Here is a 22,142-nt window from a genome sequence, read left to right as displayed (position 1 = left end):
TCGAGACCTGGCTCAACACATATACCAGAAACATAGAACCTAGCCCTCATTTATCTTTTATTGCATAGAGAAGAGCAACTCAAAGTTTTGCTAAATATGTACTTTTGTGTTCCATGACACAAAGACAGAATTAAAATTTTGCCTGAACTACACCTTACTAGTAAAGCTCTTGGATGGGATGGATGGATCTCATCACATTCACAACGTTCACAGTAAAATGTGTATGAGTGTCTCTGTGTGTATATGTACATTTTTCCCCTCAGGTTTAGCATTTCAGTGCGCCCAGTACGACTCTAACCCCTCTTTTCCTCCTTGCCCCATCCCCACTCCATGGGTCACTCCCCCTATCCTTCCCAACCCTCCCTTGTGGCCCAGGAGGAACTGGTGCTCGCAGCCCTGAGGATAGAGGCTCTACAGGTAGCCAAAAACATCTCTCAGAGCCCCACTTTGTCCACTGTGTCCCCCCAGGTATTGCGCTGAACCAGCCCGCACCTGTGTGCATTTGTCAGTGTGTGTGTGCTAGTGTGTGTGTATGTGTGTGTGTGTGCAGGCACGTGTGTGTGAGAGTGTGTATGCTTCCTCCTTTTGAACTGAGCCCCTGACTGCACCCTTGGGTGTGAGTGTGAGTCCCTGCCCATAAACAACTGCACCATATTGTGGACGTGACATCTCACCCCTGGTTCTCTAACCTGGCTCCTGTCCCTCGATTGGTGCTCCTCTTTCCCAATCCAACACCCTTTTGCACAAAAGAGGTGTGTTTCTCCCAGGGCTTTGTGACAATCCTGCATGTTCACCTGGACAGGAGATCCATAGAGACAAAGGTCAATGTGACTTGGAAACTAATGTTCTATTTGCTGTAGACTCTCTATTATTACATTGGCAACACTTTATATTAAGGTTGTAAGGCTCGTTTTTGTTTACATAAACTATCCAAAAGGCCATTGTTGCCTTTGGGTTGGTTAGCTGTTTTTGAAGATTATATTAATATTTAGAATTTACTGAATTGAGCAATATGATTGCACTGAAACTACTGGACTGTAACTGTAAACTTGTACTGATTTAGGAGGTTTAATCTTGAACTGATGGCATCATTGTCTTCTGTAGAGCAGTTTTATAGTTGAACAAACTTTGTTTCATTATTAATCAGTTTTGCATTATCGACACTGTCTAATTACACCACAGTATTCATGCAACTTTCAAACAGGACTTTAGCAGGGATGAATGTTAGAGATATTTTTGAGAACCTAGAAATAAGTACCCATGCTTGAAGTTTTTGTTTTCACAAATTCACTAGAGGCCATTGTGTACATTTTTCACAATCTTAAATACATTCCTGGGGAGGTTTCATACTCTTTCCCCCAACGGCCAGCACATTGTGCATTACCCTCCAAGCCGGAGCACGCTTAGGTCATCGATGATGCGACTGTTCAGATTAACAGGAAGAGAATTCCTCTCGCTCAGAACAGTGGACATTGCTTTCGTTATATTGTTATACCGTATTATTTTTAGTCGTTTGGGATACAGTGACACAAAGTCAAATATTTTGCGCAACCAATCCACAACTTTTAAATAATTCTAAATTATCATAAATGTCCTAGTGCTGCACGTATGAAGTTGTTGAAGGTGCAGCGAGGGATTTGTATCTTTAATAAACTATGATGTGTTCACGTTTATTCAAAAGTAAGAATGATTAATAAATCCATATGAAACAGTCCCTCTAAGGTGACATCGCATCTTCAGTTTCTTGCTTTGCACTCACACTACAAGTGTACAGACACACTACAAGAGCCCTCTGCACTCTGGCACAGCTCTGGTCATAACTGAGCCAGGGTCGACCAACTGAACCGCACCTGGGGCCAATACGGAGCACTCACACTTGTCAACCGAACCAGGAAACGCACCCGGGCATAGTTTGGATAGCTTAGTGTGAGTGCACCTGAGTCTCATAATTATCTTTTATGTGCCATTTCTTGTAAATTCACCAGAGGTGTACATTTCTGCCAATCTCAACATCCTTTTGGCGCGTGTTCGTGAGAGAATGGCTTGTTGTTGTATATAATATATCAGCTTGCAGTCAACTGACCCCCCGCCCCGTTCTCTAAACTCAACCAAAAGAGTTTTCAAAAGCAAACTAAAAGAGAAAATCCATCATGGCCATGCGCATTTACCATGGTTTCACACTGCTTTTATTGGGTTTCGTTTTACCTGGTTTCTGTAACCATCCTTTGCTGGACTTATTCAGTCCGACGCCATACATGGTGAGCTACTGAGCAAACCTGTCATGGCAGAGGTAAGCAATGAGCAGTACCACCCTGTAGTGTTCGTTTTACCCACAATATGCTGCCATTGTGTACCCCGAGGCACAAATTTCCAGTGGACTAGTGTCAGAAATGACTTTGAATCTGTTGTTGTACATTACCTGTCTTAATTCATTAATACAAAGAATGGGATGCACACATACCTAGATACAGAAGGCCAAAAACACTACAATGGTTGGCGAACTTGATGAGCTTCTTGTTCTAAATTTAAACAACACGATTCAGTGCTGCCCTCTGATGTCTTTGTTAAAATCGTTCTTCTCTGTTGTGGTGGACTGTGACAATAATTCAATTTGGGAATCTGACTCCATCCCAGGCCACCTTCGCTGTCGTCAACCACCCTGATCATGTAATCCACCGGACTACTAATCTTGTAACCCTATTAGTTGAAGTACTGTAATAAGTAGACAAATTGTTCATTTAGCCACTGTGTTCATCTGGGAGGAAATTTATACAGATTACAAAATTAGGGCTGACCAAAAAGGGATCTATTTTAATACTCTCTTGCCAAGATACACTGTTTATATCTACACTTTAGGTAAACCTTCAAAAACTCATACACCATCTATAGTTAAACTACCATACCATAGACAAATATACAGCTTGCTTGCACTTTTTATAAAGGGAAAATAAAGGATGCACAATTCTAATATTGAGATAATTATGTTTTCATGTATTCATATTTTATACAGTATATTACATATTTGTTTAGGATATACGAACACGGTGAATAATCAAAATTCTAATTTGACACTAGTAAAGTCTACTGTATCCTAATCTCTGAAACATGTTACAACATGCCTTTTCACTTTACTACAGTCGTTAAACTTTTGGCAAATAATCTGTGGGCCTTTATTTTACTTTTTTACGATGCACTCCTGCTCTTATCAGATGACATCTGGGTTGGGAACCATGTTTCATGTTACATTTTTCAATCAATCAATCAATCAACTTTACTTATATACCGTAGCACCTTATTACAACCAGGAGGCGGCCCAAAGTGCTTTTCGGTATTAAAAACTTAATTAAACATTTAAACACAAAGAACACAAGTGACAATAAAACAGTACAACAGCATTTTGTACTACAGAGTATCAACAGCAAGTCTAAATAAATAGGTTTTAAGTTTTGCTTTGAACAGTGCCACATTTGTGATGATGCAAAGTTCTAAAGGGAGGGTTAAAGAAGGCAGGGTCCAAAACTGTGGTTTGGACCTGCCACTGCAAATAAACGATCATCCCATTGTACCTGGATCTGGGGACCTCCAGCAACAACTGGCCTACTGATTGTAGGGACCTGTTAGGTTTATGAACCTTTAAAATCTCGCATAAATATAAAGGTGCAAGACCATTAACTGCATTAAAAACCAACAACAGTAGTATAAAATCAATTTTAAGGAATTTAACGGTGTGCCAGGGAAGAGAGTAAAGGACAGGTGTGATGTGCTCACGTTTCCGACTTTGCACCAGTTGTAACTGATGAAGTAAGGTTTGATTAATTCCAACATAAAGTTCATTGCAATTGTCTAGACGAGAGCTGATAAAAACATAAATGGGTTCCTCTAGGGGTGCCCAAACTTTTTTTTATGAAGGGCCAAAAACCAAACTTGATTGAGGCTAGTGGGCCGAAGGTAAATATAGGTGCCATGGATAATTTCCTAATTTATTCAATAATATTCAAAAATGACTAGAAAACATTGCTTTATATTAACTAATACAACATTTTACAGTAAAATAACATAATTACACTCATTTTTGCTTGATTTGCTTGCCGATTTCTTCTGCATAGTCCTCTATATGTTGCGTGCCAGTATTTACATTTTTTTTTTCAAATATCATTTACAACGGGGGTGTCCAAACTCAGTCCTGGAGGGTCGATGTCCTGCATAGTTTAGCTCCAACTTCCTTCAACACACATTGTCTTGATCACTGAATTAACATATTCATAAAATTTTAAACTACAGAGAAGAAAGCTTTTCTTCTTTTAAACTACTGTCCAAATTCAACCTAATAATCTGCAGAACTCCCAGCAGAGGTGGATGGCAAGCCATACACAGCAGCTCCATCGTACATCCATATCCCTGCATCTGCCTGTATATTTTTGTGTATATCTTTTTTTAATCCACCCTCTCTCTGCTACTCTTTTACATGTATGCTCCCTTATTTGCACAATTGCTTAAAATGTAGCCTCTTCCTCTTAGGGTATAGCCAAACAGGCAGTGCGGCCCTGATGTTTGGTAATGTGAAGCTGATGTCATTTTCTCCCCAGTGATTGCCTAATTTGTATATTTGGAGAGGTCCGTCAAGCTGATGGCACAACAGGCCAGAATGCCCATCAAAACACGGGGAAATGCCCTTATGCACCATGCATCTGGCTTGTCTGTATTTGAGCATACTGTGAAATTTATGTGCAGAGTAGAGCATGAAAAAGTGAAGTGTGCCCACTCAGTATGGCATTAGTTCAGTTCAACCACAGTGATGATGCACAATTTGTTAATTATATTCAGATATAAAATGGCTCTCTAGAGAAAAGTGTCATCAGTTCAGCTCAGTGTTGTTCTCATCCAGTTGTGTCAGTGCAGTCAAATTGCTAATTGCCATAAATGCTGGATATAAAGTGTTTTTAAGGTCAAACTAACCAAACAAAAAGTACCCTTACTGACAGTGTTAACGAATGAAACCCTGCTGTAAAGTGTTACCATTACATCAAAAATTAATGTTTTTAAAATTGGTTTTAGAATTTCAAAACTATCCCTAAACAAAAAGTTGAAAGCTGAATTCCTTGTCACATTCATTCTGGTTTTTGGTTTGGATTGTTACTAATGTACACTAACTCATTGGAATAGAGTGGGCATACGGACCGTCTGTATGCCTGGTCTGAGGCCGCTGGTGTGGCTTCACATGAAGCTTAGCTCAGATCTGCTTTCAGTCATGTGGGATGAGCGACTGTCACCTCAGTCTCAGCATTTGAACAGGAAATGGAATGAACAGACTAATCTCGTACAGTACATACAAACATGCACACATGCATCTACAACCCCTCTAACACATCTCAAATTCCTCCACCTCCATAATCATGATGTTGTCTTGCAAACTTCACAGTCTCGTCTCAAGAAGCCCAGCCCACGTCGCTGGAATATCAACGGTTCTCACATGGATAAAGTAAGATGGACAGAAAACAACCCCTCTCAAGTCTAAGATCTAGTCTAGATCTAGTCCATAGTGTATATTCTAATCCCAGTGCCCCTGTACCTTCATTAGACTAAACCATTATTAAAATAGATCTTCAAACAAATACACCCCGTCACTTACCTGTTAAAAACTTAATTTCATCAGTATTTTTGTGTTTATTTTTTATTATTTAAAGAAATATTCTTAAAGCAAGATTCATAAATATTCATAGAAGTATTTTAGAAATTAAAGGTGCTGTATGTAACTTGACTTGACTCTTTTAAAGCATAATATATGGTTGCAGATATTTAAAAAACATGCCAGGTGAACATTCTTGATTATTTGAAAAACAATGCTGAAGTCAGATATTCTGCTTTAGAATGCGACCTCCGGTGGACAGTAGCGGACTCCGAAATGAGACAGATTCGGAGTTCCACATTAGGTTATTAATTAGCAATTAATATAAATATCATGAACGTAAACACTAGTAAAGCAGGTTACATTGTAACCCCATGTCCTAACAACATACTACGTGACAAGATTTGCAGTGATAAGCAATTTGGCTGTTTGCACCAGACAAAACACCATAGAACTTTAAATACCGGCATTTAGAAGCACAGGATATGTACTCACTCACAAAGTGGTAAGGTTTATAATCTAATTAATACATATTAAACCTCTTTAACATTATTAAATGTACATGCTGAATCACTGATATGTTTTGGTTTTGAGTCACAGTTCTGCAGTTCAATTTCAAACAGTTTATTTTATTCGATATTTAAGATCTGAGGTGAACCATCTGCTGCTGCTTTCAGTAGTACGGCAATAAATGTCATGTCAAGTAGCATTCAAACTCACATTGTTAGCATTTAACACTGAATAAAGCACATGAGATGTCCCTGAGGTGATCATTGTCAGTTTTCTGTTGTTAAATGCAAGAAATAGAAGCCGCTTTTAATATATCAATTCAGTGCGTTGACTAGAACAAAAACTCCTTTTAATATGGAAAATATTCCTTCTATCGTGTGCCATTGCTTTTATATAGAACACGATTTAAATGAGCGTTAAGGCTCGATAGTCAGACTTGCTCCTGTTGGTCCTCAATCTGGCAACCTGCGCTTGCATTTATTTTGATCCAGGAATGCAATACCTAGCTCAACCAATTACATACTGCACCTTTAATTTTAATTAATGTTAACTTTTTTGGACATTGTTCATTGCTAAAAAAGATTTGTATTTCTGTTACTTGAAAATTCTATACATCAAAGAATCCTGAAAAGAAAGAAAATGTGTCATTATAAACGCAATCATTTCTGATGGTGATATTAATAATATTATTTTTTTGAACAGCAAATAAGCAAATTAGAATGATTTCTATCGGGTCATGTGACATTGAAGACTACGGAATGCTTAAAAATCGCCATCACATAAATAAATTTGAAAATTAGAAAGAAATGACATTTTTTCGTATTTTTAGTTATAATAATCTTTCACGATATTACTGTTTGCTGTATCTCCTATGAAAATTATGCAGCCTTTTAGATTGCAAAACTTTAAAACGATAGTGTCCAAAACAAGATATCATTGACCTTTCAGATTTATATATTTATTTCTTCATTTTATAACTAGAAACAACAAAAAGTAACCCCAAATTACAAACTAAATTCCACAAAAGACAGTCTCATACAATTGAAAACCACCAACTAACCTATTTTCATTTAATATGACTATCCACATATAATATGACACATTTAATATGAATATCCACATACCATTTTATAAATCCCATAACATTTTTCTTAATAATTGTTAGGTTTTGTATCACCTTGTCCAAACTAGTCTGGTTATTTTTGTAGACTGCAGTCAAATCCACACAGACAGATAGAAAACTCTGTCGCAGGACGTCCCGTATTCCACAGGTATAGTTCCTGCCCCTGAATAACCTCTGAAATTAACTTCCAAAGTAGATTTTAGCTTAAATGTACTAAAAATATTTTTGGCATAGAATGGATTAAGTATTTTCATATAGGCCTATAAAAAGAGTGAGACTGTATTATATCGCTGGATTATAGAGTAATGAGGCTCATGGAGGACTACCCTGGATTGATGATCTTATTAAAATATTCAATATTTTAACATACATTATAAGATAACGCTGATCCTAAAATAGTCTCACAGACACATTTCACATGCTTCCTCAGCACATTCTCTATGACATCTTCATTTTTAAAACAGCTTTTCTTCTCAGTATCATTCATGCAAATCTGCACAGCTGCTCTGAAGATGACCGAATTACTTCTCAACTCCACCGCCGTACTGAACTGCTTTGCATTTCTTACCCTCTAATGACTGTGTTTAGGATTGGTAATGACAAAACATGCTGTTCTCTTGGGCCGGATCACATCCAGGGAGTTTATAAGCAACGATAGGCAGTGCAGAATTTTGTTGTAGTTTACCTAGCACTGAAAAATAACACTTAAAAAAAACCAAAAGACCCAACAGGTTTAACCCTAGCATTCAGATTGGAAAAATAACGTAGAATTTACCCCCAAAAATCTACCCAAAATGTGTCAACAGCCTCAACCCTTTTTATTTGGTAAAAAAAATATAACTCAGCATTTTTTAAAGTGAAATGCCATATCCAGACCACATCTAATTTATATACTGTAGTTAGAGAGATTTAAGACAACAAGTTCCTTACTTCAACTCTACAATACTTAATTACTCTACAAAACTTCAAAACTTAACAATACTACAAGATCAGTCATATCATTTCAGGTTTGTAATAGTTTGTGTTTTATCACATTGCCTAATAGCACAGTAAATGGTTTAGGCAATAATGCTCATTTCAGACCAAACATTATGCGATTGGCATTCTGTGTTGTACCCTAACACACGGCCCCCTACCCTGAATAAGAGTCAAACTCGATTAATCTCCTAATCCAGCTTTGTTAGGAAGAATTAATCAGATCTAATCAGCAAGTGGGTTTGAGGGCTAAACATGATGATTATTCAGTAACAACACTCCATCATTGACTATAATTAAGCCATTTGGAGACAATGCACTTTAATCTGAAAAGGTACATTTGAAAGCAAATCGAATTTGAAAATTACAGTACACATACACTTGAAGTCAAATTTATTAGCTCCCCTTTGAATTTTTTTTCTTTGTTAAATATTTCGCAAATGATGTTTATCAAAGCAAGGAAATTTTCACAGTATGTCTGATAATAATTTTTCTTCTGGAGAAAGTCTTTATTTGTTTTATTTTGGCTAGAATAAAAGCTATTTTTAAATTTTTTTTAAAAAACCATTTAAGGTCAAAATTTTCGATAGTCCACAGAACAAACCATCGTTATGCAATAACTTGCCTAATTACCCGAATCTGCCTAGTTAACCTAATTAGCGTAGTTTAGCCTTAAATGTCACTTTAAGCTGTATAGAAGTGTCTTGAAAAATATCTAGGAAAATATTATTTACTGTCATCATGGCAAAGATAAAATTAGTCAGTTATTAGAAAGAGTTATTAAAACTATTATGTTTAGAAATGTTTTTAAAAAATCTCTCTGTTAAACAGAAATTGGGGAAAAAATAAACAGGGGGCTAATAATTCAGGGGGGCTAATAATTATGACTTCTACTGTATGCATTTCAAAGCAGATATTCATAAAACACCTCTGTCCTTTTTTGTGGAACATATGCAGATATTTTTTACAGCCTTTTGTGTTTGTTATGGCTATTAACTGCCCAAATAGATATTTTATATATTTAAAAAATATATATTTTTCTTTTTTATTTATATTTGCAAAATGGATCAGCCTTCAAATGAAATCAACTGCGCATTATTTGATCTCCAATAGCCTGTACTCCTGCAGTCCTCATTTGACACACCATTGCTTCCTGACCCGGATCCGGTCACACCTGCAAACCTTTCATGACAAACAGCTATTCACACCCATCTCATATTGGGGATTGTCAATCATAACATCCCAGCTGTATACAGCGGGCCTATCGCAGACCGCTGGAAGCTTTTGAACCCCTGAACTAAGAGCCTGCTCTTCATGGCTTTATGGCTTTTTGCTGAGTAGAACCTGTAGATGAAGTGCTGCTTCCTTCCAGGGTGTGTGAAATGAATGTTTTTTGTAAAGAAATCAAATGTACTTGTTTTTAATGGTTTCTCCGCAACTCTCTCATTGGAAACAGAGGGAAATGGCCTCACCGGGGGACAGCAGCGTTTTGAAGGGCTCCCTCTACTCCCGAACAGGATACATTGAAGGAGAAAGTCCTCATCTGCCACGTGACATGGACCACTCTCTGGGCATTGCCCGAGAAGAGGTAGGTGCTCACATGCTGCATGAAACCACATCAAAATACTGAAACTTTAATAAGGGGAATATCCTAGACATAATCCTAGAAAGTGTTATTTAAAGAAATCGTTCACCCAATGTTTGTTATTGTCAATATTTACTTAACCTCAAAAACCCCTCCAAACCTACAGTATTAAACACAAAAAAGGAAGAAACAGTGTTGGAACAAGTGAATAAATGTTCATTTTTGGGTAAAATATCCTTTTAAATATTTATAGATATTATTGAGTATATATTTAAATATTCAATATTATTATAGAATTATATACATATTTCATAATTATTATGACCCTGCCTGGGCAACAAAATCCATCTTAATTTGCACAGGGATATTATTGGCAATAGCAAAAGATACATGATATAATTTTATATTAATTTATATTATATTTAATTCAACGCAGTGGTGCAGTAGGTAGTGCTGTCACCTCACAGCAAGAAGGTCGCTGGTTCAAGCCTCGGCGTAGAACTCTGTGTGGAGTTTGCATGTTCTCCCTGCGTTTGCGTGGGTTTCCTCCGGGTGCTCCGGTTTCCCCCCACAATCCAAAGACATGCGGTACAGGTGAATTGGGTAGGCTAAATTGTCCATAGTGTATGTATGTGTGCGAATGAGTGTGTATGGGTTTCCCAGTGATGGGTTGCGGCTGATAGGGTATCCGCTGCGTAAAACATATGCTGGATAAGTTGGTGGTTCATTCCGCTGTGGTGACCCCAGATTAATAAAGGGACTAAGCCGAAAAGAAAATGAATGAATGAATGAATGAATATTTAATTCATTATTATAAATATATATTAAGGGTGACACGGTGGCTCAGTGGTTAGCACTGTCGCCCCACAGCAAGAAGGTTGCTGGTTCAAGCCCTGGCTGGGTCAGTTGGCATTTTTGTGTGGAGTTTGCATGTTCTCCCCAAGTTTGCGTGGGTTTCTCTGGTTTCCCCCACAATCTAAAGACAAGTGGTATAGGTGAAGCTAAATTGATCGTAGTGTATGTCTGTGAATGTGAGAGTGTATGGGTGTTTCCCAGTACTGGGTTGCAGCTGAAAGGGCATCCGCTGTGTGAAACATATGCTGGATAAGTTGGGGATTCATTCCACTGTGCAACCCCTGATGAATAAAGGGACTAAGCCGAAGGAAAATAAAATAAATGAAATTATATATTAATAATATCAATATATTCATTCTGTAAATATATCAAAGTTTTCAGATAAAATATTTTTGATTATAAATAATTAATGACTTAATTTGAACAACTTTAATGCTTTTTTCTTAGTATTTAGTATTTTTTGAACACTCAGATTCCACATTTTTAGATTCTTGTATCTCTGACAAATATTTGCCCATTCTAATAAACCATTGATCAATAGGATGCTTGTTTATTCAGCCTTCAGATGGTATACAATATAAATATTAATTAAAAAATACCCATAATAAGACCAGGGTCACAATTTCTAAATGAAATCTGCAGTTTTCATAAAAGCATAAGATTTATTTATAACTCTGAATTAAAAGTGATGAAATTTGCCTTGCTAAATAACAATCAATCATAAACTGCTTGAAATCACATTTCCTTAAATATCCTGAAATATTCCTGAAATATATTTATACCGTCACTTTCACATGCTGTGTTTAGCTTCAATTGGATAGATGAGTGTTTTCTGTATTACAAAGCTGAAACAAGTGAGCATGAAAGGATCATTTCTCTTAACTTGTGAAAGTAGCCATTTATTTTTAATTAGCTTAAACACTGCCCTATTCTAATAGTCAACTGTAAACTCATCTTTATTTTTTAGAGCTACATCTACATATGCAAATCCAATAAAACAATCGTGGACAAAACTAAGTGGTTTCATTCTTGTTGTCTGCTGAACTTCATAAACCTCATAAATATTAAACAAAGATATTGTCAGTGATAAACATGCCAAATCATAACCTCAATTTGCATCAACACAGAATGATCTTGATTTAACCGTTTCAAGAGAGAAATGATGATGTATATGAATTGATGTTGCTCTTATTTCAGATTGTTGTGAAAGAGAAAGAAGCCATGGAGTGGAAGAGGAAATACGAAGAGAGTAGACGGGAGGTGGAGGAGATGAGGTGGGTGTCTTCTCATATATTGTATGTAGATCCATGGCGTCCTGTGAGTTGTGACAAGTAAAGTTTCCATCATTTCTCAATCCAAAAACATATATTAACTACTTGTTTTAGTTGATATGCCTAAGCATTTACTCACCATTAGAAATCCCCAAATACAGTAAACCACATAAGGCTCTGCTTACAGCTCCTGCACCAACCTCAGTCCACCTCTCAATCTGTTTATCCCTTTCCTACAGTTTTTTGAAGTCGAGCGTAAGCGGAAAGCCAATTAAAGAGGTCCTCAACCTATAAGGTGTGCCAAGGGTGGGGGCTGGACAAAAGAGGAAATAGATGTAAAGATAAAAGAAATCACATTTAACTTTCATCACTCAATTTTATGCTATTATAAAGTCATATACATATGTTCTTTTGCTTCAGAATCTCTTAACTGTGGGGTCAAATCAAGTGACAATCCACACACACATTTTTTTTCAACATTTTTTAAGCTTTTTATCCCTGTTAATAAAATAAATGCAGTTTTTTATATCAGAAGAACAAGCACACATTTAAAAGCTTTTGTTTTCAACAGACAATGTGAACAAGGCAAATGGGGAGGGTTGAGGATTACAGCCAGCTGGACCGGGTCTTGTTAGTGTGGATAAGAATGGAGCTTAGTTCATTAGCCTGATTGGGCTTAGGATAAGAAAGGCATAAGAGGCTAAGGGAAGGCATAGCTAATCCATCCGCTTACTGTGCCGGCAACCTGCTTTTCTCCAAACCTTTCTGCGAGCTCAACTCCACACATGACATAAGAAAAGCCAATTTACTGACCTTTCTGTAATCAACCTTGTTTAGAAGTGTTTAAAGTTATTGTCACCTCATGTATTTTAATCACCGCCATCCAGTTTGCCTTTACATCTTTAAAGCAGTTCGTTTTTCACTGGCATCTGGAGCAGAGCGAATCTTTCTGCATGCGTGCAAACAGACAAAAAAATATTACCGTGGATTGTTTTACATCCAATTTGGGACACTTTCAAATGCGGTTGTAAATCCTGTTTACACCTGGTATTAGGATCCGTCTGGGGTGATCCGATCACAAGTGGAAAGCCAAGAAAACATTACTGGTAGTAACGTGAATCAAGTCTTTTGTGACTACTTTCTTATCTGATTCTGTGATCTGATTTCTGAGGGAGGGCCTCCGATTTGTGACTACATGTAGCACTCAATAAGTCAGTAAAAAATGGATAAACGGAAAAGAAAATCCTCATTCTATCCATTAAATTTGTTTGACTTTGAAGCTCAACCACAGTTAGCTTTATAAGCTTCTGCTCTGTGTGTGATTTTAGTAATAAGATCACGCAATATTTTAGATGCTGTTTACACTTGTATTAACACTAAACCTTTGTGATCGGATCATCTGAAAGAGATCTAAATGCAAATAGATTCTAGGATACCTATTTTTGAGTTAAATTAAACACTTCAATTTAAAAGCATTGAAGGTTTCCAAATATGTGTCTTGTTAACTTAAGTGTCTTAAGAATCCTTTGATTCTTCAGAAGTCATTCTGTTATGTTGAACTGATGCTCAAGAAACATTTCTTATCATTTTCAAAGTTGAAGACGATTGTGCAGCTCAATATTTTTGTGAAAACGTGGAGAATGTGAATCATGTAACCAGAAGTATGTATGGCTGCATTTCATCTTTAAAATGAACGCTACGGGGCGGCATGACATCGTTCCTTTTCTCGCTTACCAGCTGACTGCTTACCTCCATATGGATGGCTTTCCTGCTGTTACCAGTTTGTCCGGTAGCTTAACATGTATGTCTATGAACTTGAGATGCAGAGCAGAGTTTACCATGACAACGGGGTTCTGTGAAGAACGGGTGCAGAAAACAGTTAAGACAAAAACAAAAGCTAAAAAAAGGAATAAACAAGTAAATAACAGGGTGAGAATGTGGTAAAATCTGTAAACGTGGTAAAAATCAGGGAGCTTTTCTTTTTCTGGAATGCTTTTTAAAACTGTCAGTTGGGTTTAGTGATTTGGATGGGCGAGTCAATCGGTGCTTTTGAAAACACTATTGGTTGGGTTTAGGCAAGTGGGAGGGTGGGTCAGTCGATTGGTAAGTCAGTCATTCAGTCAGTAGACAGTCAGTCGACAACGGCCTCTTGTGGAACAGCAAGCGAGAATGGCGCTTGCAAAAAACATTTGAGATCTGAAAAAGCATACACACTCTGGTGGATTCGTGAAACCAAAATATGCAAAAATAAAAAACGTATCTCCTGGGACGTATTTTGCTCTCTCCAGAAATGTATATAGGGGTACATAATCAGAATGAGCCTGGGTTGAAATTGAGGGCACAAATGCGAAAAGGTAGTCCAAAATGTACTAAATTTCCATGTGAGTGAACAAACTTGTAAACTGTGGCTATGATTTACAAAAACCAAGAGAATAGATTGTTTATTTGTGGCCTCAATAATGTTTTTGCATGTCATGTGCAGAGCTCTGTAAATATATTCTTGTTTTTTTTTTGTAAAAAAAAAATTACAAAAATCCTAAAATATTTGATTTTGAATATGTATGTATTAATACATTTATTTTATGGAAAATTACACAGCCTGTTTTACAATCTAAATATTTGTATGGGAAGCAGATCTTGCAGATTAAAAGGGTTTTGTCTAATCCACCAACTGCTAAACTATGGCTTGAAGAATTGATATCTACTCTGCAATGAACCAGATATCTTTTAAAAATCACAAGATTTCACGAGATTTCACAAGATTTGGAGACCTTTCTTCTGTCACTTCATGGGGAATCCTTTTCCCTAAAGCAATATATATTATAACTAAAAAGTTGTTTTGATTATCACTGTATTATAAACTTACAGGCTAGGGTTGGGGTGATTGGGGTTTGTTTGTTTTCGTAAGTTTACACATTAAAAAAATAACCCTGGAACTTGTGATTATTGTAAGTCTATTCAATGACCAAATAAAACCTATTTGACAAAGGTGTTTTTTCTTCATTCTTCACAGGAGGATAGTTATGGAATATGAAAAGACCATTGCAGAGATGATTGGTGAGTCAAGATATTTGCTAAATAAACTTTCATCTTCTCCTTGGGATTTTTGATCCATGTGTTTTTTGGACACACTTCAACCCCTTGATTGCCCTTTTTCTTCTGCTATAAATGAACAGGCACACACCCCTTTCCCCAGTCACACCACACTCACACACATATGCAATAAGTCTTTTCATTTCTCATTTAATTTGCAGATAAATCTTTCGTGCCTCCGGACCCAAACACCGGTCAGTTATGAGCAAATACCTTTATGTCTCCCTATGTATTCCACTTGATCTCAGAAAACTCCAACATGTTTCTGCTCAGACATGTCCCTTACCAGGCCTCACCCACTGACAAATTAATCTAATTTCTTTGCCTTTTCAGTGTTTACAGCCATGTAAATGCTGTAGACTGTGTTCATTCTTACATGTTCAGATATATGTGATCTTAGTTGCCTGGTTTAACCTTGACATGCTTTTCTCTCTTTGCAATGACACACAAAAAACGTATTCATGTTAAAAATCCACTCTTGATATTCCACTTTCCAGCTGTATATATTATTTGTTTTACTTTGTATCATTGCTCATCATTTCTTTTTCCATTTCTTGGCCATTTTCTGGCTTTCACCACCTACTACACTTCATTTTGTTCTTTCACACTTTCATTAATTTCGATATTCTCCCATGTTAGCGACACGCTTTTTCTCTCACACATGTCCCACCCTGCTGGCTTGACTTAATGCCGTCCCTTCTTTCTGTTTTGCTTCCTCCGTTCCCCATAAATATTTGATATATCACTCAGGCATGCCTGGTAAGTAACAGCGAATCTTTATTTTCTTTGTTTGTGTTGCATTCACCGCATCTGACTGTGTCAGAGAGTTTTCTCTTCTCTAGCCTGATTGTCGGCCTAGTTGTCGGCCTCTCATTTTAGCATCATCTGTTGATGTTCCTCAAGGTCTTTTTGTGTTCTCTGAAATATATTCCATCTTCAGCTCATCAGTGTTGGGGAAGCTATTTTGATACTGTGGTTTTCCAAACTACAAGCTCATTGTACAGACACATTTCCTTGATGAATATAAATAATCATTTATTTTAAAAAGGATTTTTTTTATGATTATGAATATCTTATATTTTTTTATTCCTTGCTCAATATATATGTTAATTATTTTTTTTCACTTGTATACATATTAACTTATGTAAATTTAAGTAATAGTATAATCTGTTTTTTTTTAATTTAGAGATTGTAGTACTTATTTAACTCTAAAAGAGTTCCAGATATTTTATGTAAATGAGTGAGGATTCAGTTGAATCTGTGAAACTTAAAAAAAAAAAACACAGTTCATTAAAATAAAATATTTTAGTTGACCTGCTAAGACTTGCTAATATGAAATTTGTAACAATAAATCTTTTCATAAAGTTTCTCTAAAAACTGTTAAGGAGGTGCTGAGTAAGTTTTTCAAAGGTCTTCTCATCTTTCACCATGTCTCAGTGGTTTTCTCCAGTTTGTGTGTGTTTGTGTCTGCATGCACCAGAAATGCAGGTCTGAAATCTGCATTTTCATTTTTCATCATCAACAATGTCGCCATACTATAGTATAATTTCATATCTACATTAAGATTAACCTCTGCTTCATCCAAAAAGAATATTAGCACATCTATACATTTTTCATATTGTGCATTATATATCTGCGTAATATTAACTTCATAAATTTGTGTGTATGTCTCAGAGGGTGAACAGAGGGAGAAGTCTGTGTCTCACCACACTATCCAACAGCTGATCCTGGAGAAGGACCAGGCTTTGGCTGATCTTAACTCTGTGGAGAAATCCCTTGCTGACTTGTTCCGTCGCTACGAGAAGATGAAAGATGTTTTGGAAGGTTTCCGCAAAGTGAGTCACTTGAGAATTTTCATTTGGAGCTCATTTGATTTTTTGGAATTTTATATTTTGATTTAAAATGTGATATATTTCCCAGAGAAACTGAACATTCAGTGAGAAATATATAGATTGGGACTTGATTATTTAATTAATTATGATTCATTGATTATGTTTGTTTAATGCCATAATATTCCATAAAATTCTGTTGGTTGTTTGACCAACTTAGACACTTATTTGCTCCCATCAGAAATTCCTAGATTCACTATGCCTGCATAATTCACAGTAGTTCACACCTTAAGCAAATTTTTGGTTGTTGGTTAAAGCCAAAACAAGGTGGCATTCATACTTCATATCAAAACAAGATGTTCCCATTTTGCTGCGTTGTACCAAAACACACAGATTATGTTCAAAACATAGCTGTCATCCACATCCTTTGCATTGGCTTGTTTTCCCACTCACTTGTAAGTTGTGCATGATTGATTCATTTGTTCATGAGTTTACCAGAGATGAGATATCATTGGAAGGAGGGGAAGTTTTTGTCATGAAAGATTATGAAGGCAAATATATAAATAAATAATGAAATAAAAAATATGCAGACAGATAAATCAATTGTAATTAATAATACAATCTTCTATTCAGTAAAAAAAACTATAGATTTCATGGTCACCTTTAACATCATCCTATTGCCCTTAAAGGGATAGTTCACGCAATTCTGAGTTACTTTTATCTGTTGAATACAAAAGGCAATATCTTAAAATTTTGGAAACCAGTAACCACTGACATCCGTTGTAGGAGAAACGAATGCTGTGGAAGTCAATGGTTATTGGTTTTCAACAAAAACAACAAAAAAAAGAAACTCATAAAGGTTTGTATTAAGTGAAGGGTAAATTATGAGTAAATGATGACTGAATTTGCAGTTTTGGGTGAACTATCCCTTTACAGTAAGTGATTTTAATGGAGTCAACATTAATCATCATTATAGCTGACTTGAGTTTTTTTGTTTTTCCATCAGAATGAGGATGTCCTGAAGAAATGTGCGCAGGAGTATCTGTCTCGTGTCCGTAAGGAGGAGCAGCGATATCAGGCCCTAAAGATCCATGCTGAGGAGAAACTGGATAAGTAAGTACTGATATTTCACAAGTCCACTAATATGTTTTACTGTGTACATAATTTCTGTTTCCTGAAATAATAACTTTAGTATAATTAAGGGTCATGCCCAAACTTACATTTATACACAGTTGAATGCACTGCTTTTCACTTGATAATGTGTGTGAATACAGACATACAGCGCATATGTCTTAGAAAGGTCCTATATATATAAAGATTAGAGTCCTTATAGATTTGAAATGATGGTGTGTCTCTGGCCATGTGACACCCACAGGGCAAATTCTGAAATTGCTCAGGTGAGAGCCAAAGCCAAGCAGGAGCAGGCAGCACATCAGGCCAGTCTGAGGAAAGAGCAGATGAAGGTGGATTCACTGGAGCGCACACTGGAACAAAAGGTTTGCTTACAATCACAAATCCATGTTCATCTTTTCTTTCATACTTATCTATCTATGTATCTATCTATCTATCTATCTATCTATCTATGTATCTATCTATCTATCTATCTATCTATCTATCTATCTATCTATCTATCTATCTATCTATCTATCTATCTATCTATCTATCTATCTATCTATCTATCTATCTATCTATCTATCTATCTATCTATCTGTCTGTCTGTCTGTCTGTCTGTCTGTCTGTCTGTCTGTCTGTCTGTCTGTCTGTCTGTCTGTCTGTCTGTCTGTCTGTCTGTCTGTCCGTCCGTCCGTCCGTCCGTCCGTCCGTCCGTCCAGCTCAAAGACTTTCATTTGAAACTTAATTTGAACTTTCTATTCATGGAATAATCCTAGAAAAGTATGTATCGTGACTCATAAAAATTATGCATTGAACATTAAAAATAATTGTAACGGTACGGGCAATGGAAATAGAGTATAGCCTTTCATCCACAGCAGATTTACGTCATTAACAAAAAAAAGAGCACGTAATCCAGAAGGAAAGCATCAGAGTAACAGCATCAGACAGTAAGACAAAAGGATTTATCCTATTGACAATGCAGGACTAAGGGAAGAACCAAACCAAGGGGTTAAATACATGGCTAAACTACGAACCAAACCAGAAACAGGTGAACATAATCAGTTAAGCTAATGAGTCAACAGAAACTAACTAGCAGTCAGAGAAAGGAAACAGTAATTAAACACAAGACCCAAAGGAAACAGAATACAAAGTACACAAACAGAACCAAACGTTACAATGAAAAAAATTTGATTGTTATATTTCAGAAAATGTGGTGGAAATATATACAGTTGAAGTCAGAATTATTAGCCCCTCTGAATTATTAGCCCCCCTGTTTATTTTTTCCCCAATTTCAGTTTAACGGAGAGAAGATTGTTTTCAACACATTTCTAAACATAATAGTTTTAATATTATATAATATTTATTTAATATTTAAAATTTAATATTAAATTATCAGACAAAATATTTCAGAATTATCAGAAATGTTATCAGACATATCAGACATGATTTTCAAATACTGTGAAAATGTCCTACCACTGTAAAACATCATCTGGAAAAGATTTTAAAAATAAAAAAAATTCAAAGGGGGCTAATAATTCTGACTTCAACTGTATATATATATATATATATATATATATATATATATATATATATATATATATATATATATATATATATATATATATATATGTATATATGTATATATGTATATATATGTATATATATATATATATGTATATATATATATATATATATATATATATATATATATATATATATACATATATATACATATATATATATATATATATATATATATATATATATATATATATATATATATACACATATATACATATATACATATATATATACATATATACATATATGTATATATATATATATATATATATATATATATATATATATATATATATATATATATATATATATATATACATATACACATATACATATACACATATATATAAATATATACATATATATATAGAAATAGAAATAATATTTTAAAAGATTTTTGTGTTTTTGATCAAGTAAATGCAGCCTTGTATATTTTATATTGTGTATGTACTATATATTTTTAAAATACAAACCTTCAGATATTGACATGATGTTTTTTTCCTAATTCTTTTTAAAGAACAAAGAAATCGAGGAACTGACCAAAATTTGTGATGAACTGATTGCCAAGATGGGGAAGAGCTAGCTGTCCATTCAACAGTGTTCAGTCCAAACCACAAAGAGACAACAACAACGACTGTAATGATGGAGTAGCAGGGGGAACGTGTCGGGTATTGTTTGTTTCTCTTTCTAATGGACAGAACTATGAACTAAACGAACAAAAGGATCTCACACTACTGACGTCTTCACATAAACTGTCCCATTGACTGGGAAAACACACTAGATTCTGGCTGTAATTATTTTCTCTGCATTTTGATGTATTAATGTACACCAACTTACCTATGTTGAGGGTCTTGTGAAAGTACTGCCCATCAGTAGAGACTTTTTTTGACAGTCTGTATAGCTCACACGCACACAAACAGAGAGTATGTGTTTATAGTGAGTCTGAAGTTATGAGTGTCTTTGCCATGACAACCACTGATGGAGCCGACTGTTAAACTGAACCCTGTCGTACCCTCTTCTTAACTCCAAAACACCAGAGACAATATAAATATATATAGAATATATAATGTAAAACAGATGAACTAATCATTCAGTTGTCACAAAGTGGTATTCATGTTCATGAAAAAAACATGCATGTTGTAGGCCTTGACGGTTTTGTAAATATGATAAAAAATGACTTGAATATAGTAAAGGAACACAACTGCAGATTTTGGTACCGATCTGCTTCCTTGTGTATCTTTGTAGATACTTGTTGTTCATTTGATTCGTTGTCTTTTAGCAACACTGATGTGCGATTTTATTTTTGGATTTTATTTTGATATATAAAAGAACTCACTCGACGCTGTCAGTGGTTCTGAGCTAATTTAATCTGAATGGTTTTGTCTCAGTCATGCTAAAGCTGATGTTTCACACTGTCAGTTGTGCAGGACATGCTTACAAAGTGCAATAAAAGATGGCAATACATACGTTCTGTTTATCTGACTCATATCACAGACTTTATATAAGCTCATGTTGAGGCATTATGTTTGGTCTTATAATAATAATCATCATTTCTAATTTGTTCAGTAATTAATGCTAATAGACTGTATAACAGACTTTAATAGATTAGCAGACACTGTATCCTCCCACTCAGGCATTTTGTGAAAGCAATAATGATTTTAATGAACAAACAATGCATTTTGCTGACAGGATCCTACGTATGCATGAAAAGTTAGCTGGCAGATGGGTCTTAAAATCATGCCAGACAGACTAATTTAGTGGCAATTATATGCTGGCAGAGAACCAAACTCACTGAGTGAAGAAAAAAACTTTAAGAAAAAATGAGGAATAAAGAAATTGGAAATCTTTTTCCAGCATGGACATTTTTATCTCACAAACATACTAATATGTTTGCATATTCATACATTACATTATATCTATTTAAAAATCAAATTACATTTTTTAAACACTAAAAACTAAGTACTGTATATAGTGTTTAAATACATGTAATAACAGTATATATAAAGTAAACGTGTTTAAATATTAAATATTTATAAGTTAAAAAAAAAAATATATATATATATATATATACATACATATATATATATATATATATATATATATATATATATATATATATATATATATATATATATATATATATGTAAGTATATATAGTTTATAATATTAAGAGTATAATAATACTAATAATACTAATAGTATAGTTTTATTATATTGCTATTATTATATACTATTATTATATACTATTATTATATTGCTATATTTAATATTTAAACACATTTACTTTATATGTATATATATATATATATATATATATATATATATATATATATATATATATATATATATATATATATATATATATATATATATATATATATAGCGATATAATAATAGTATAAACTATTATGCTTTGTAATATAAACAAATATGTTGAAAATCTCTTTTCTTCCTTAAACAGCACTTGAGAAATAATGTAATATTTTTATATCTATTATATAATGAATATCTCTTATATAGTGTCTAAATATGAATTAAAATATATAATATTTATACTGCGATATAATAATAATAATAAAAA

The 22,142-nt window shown here is 34.8% G+C and overlaps 1 protein-coding gene across 11 annotated transcripts in view; it reads left to right on the top strand.

Annotated features, from left to right (window-relative positions):
* Nucleotides 1-21,025, top strand: part of tacc2 (transforming, acidic coiled-coil containing protein 2) — a 65,997-nt gene extending 44,972 nt beyond the window's left edge. For 3 of the 11 annotated variants that reach the window (XM_056470481.1, XM_056470478.1, XM_056470480.1), the window contains exons 12-21: nucleotides 376-468; nucleotides 5,420-5,479; nucleotides 9,691-9,822; nucleotides 11,872-11,948; nucleotides 14,959-15,002; nucleotides 15,200-15,232; nucleotides 16,713-16,873; nucleotides 17,874-17,980; nucleotides 18,243-18,363; nucleotides 20,079-21,025. In XM_056470481.1, coding sequence (XP_056326456.1) covers nucleotides 376-468; nucleotides 5,420-5,479; nucleotides 9,691-9,822; nucleotides 11,872-11,948; nucleotides 14,959-15,002; nucleotides 15,200-15,232; nucleotides 16,713-16,873; nucleotides 17,874-17,980; nucleotides 18,243-18,363; nucleotides 20,079-20,144 — 894 coding nt within the window. In that variant the 3' untranslated portion in view covers nucleotides 20,145-21,025. Of the gene's footprint in view, nucleotides 1-375; nucleotides 469-5,419; nucleotides 5,480-7,344; nucleotides 8,653-9,690; nucleotides 9,823-11,871; nucleotides 11,949-14,958; nucleotides 15,003-15,199; nucleotides 15,233-16,712; nucleotides 16,874-17,873; nucleotides 17,981-18,242; nucleotides 18,364-20,078 lie in introns of those variants that run through there. The other 8 variants (XM_056470486.1, XM_056470485.1, XM_056470483.1 and 5 more) reach the window with 7 other exon arrangements.
* Nucleotides 21,026-22,142: the final 1,117 nt, after the last annotated feature.

This window comes from Danio aesculapii, chromosome 13 (genome assembly GCF_903798145.1).
Source record: "Danio aesculapii chromosome 13, fDanAes4.1, whole genome shotgun sequence".
Taxonomy (NCBI): Eukaryota; Metazoa; Chordata; class Actinopteri; order Cypriniformes; family Danionidae; genus Danio; species Danio aesculapii.
The sequence above is the reverse complement of the archived record's forward strand: the minus strand, read 5'-3'. Positions and strand labels throughout refer to the sequence as shown.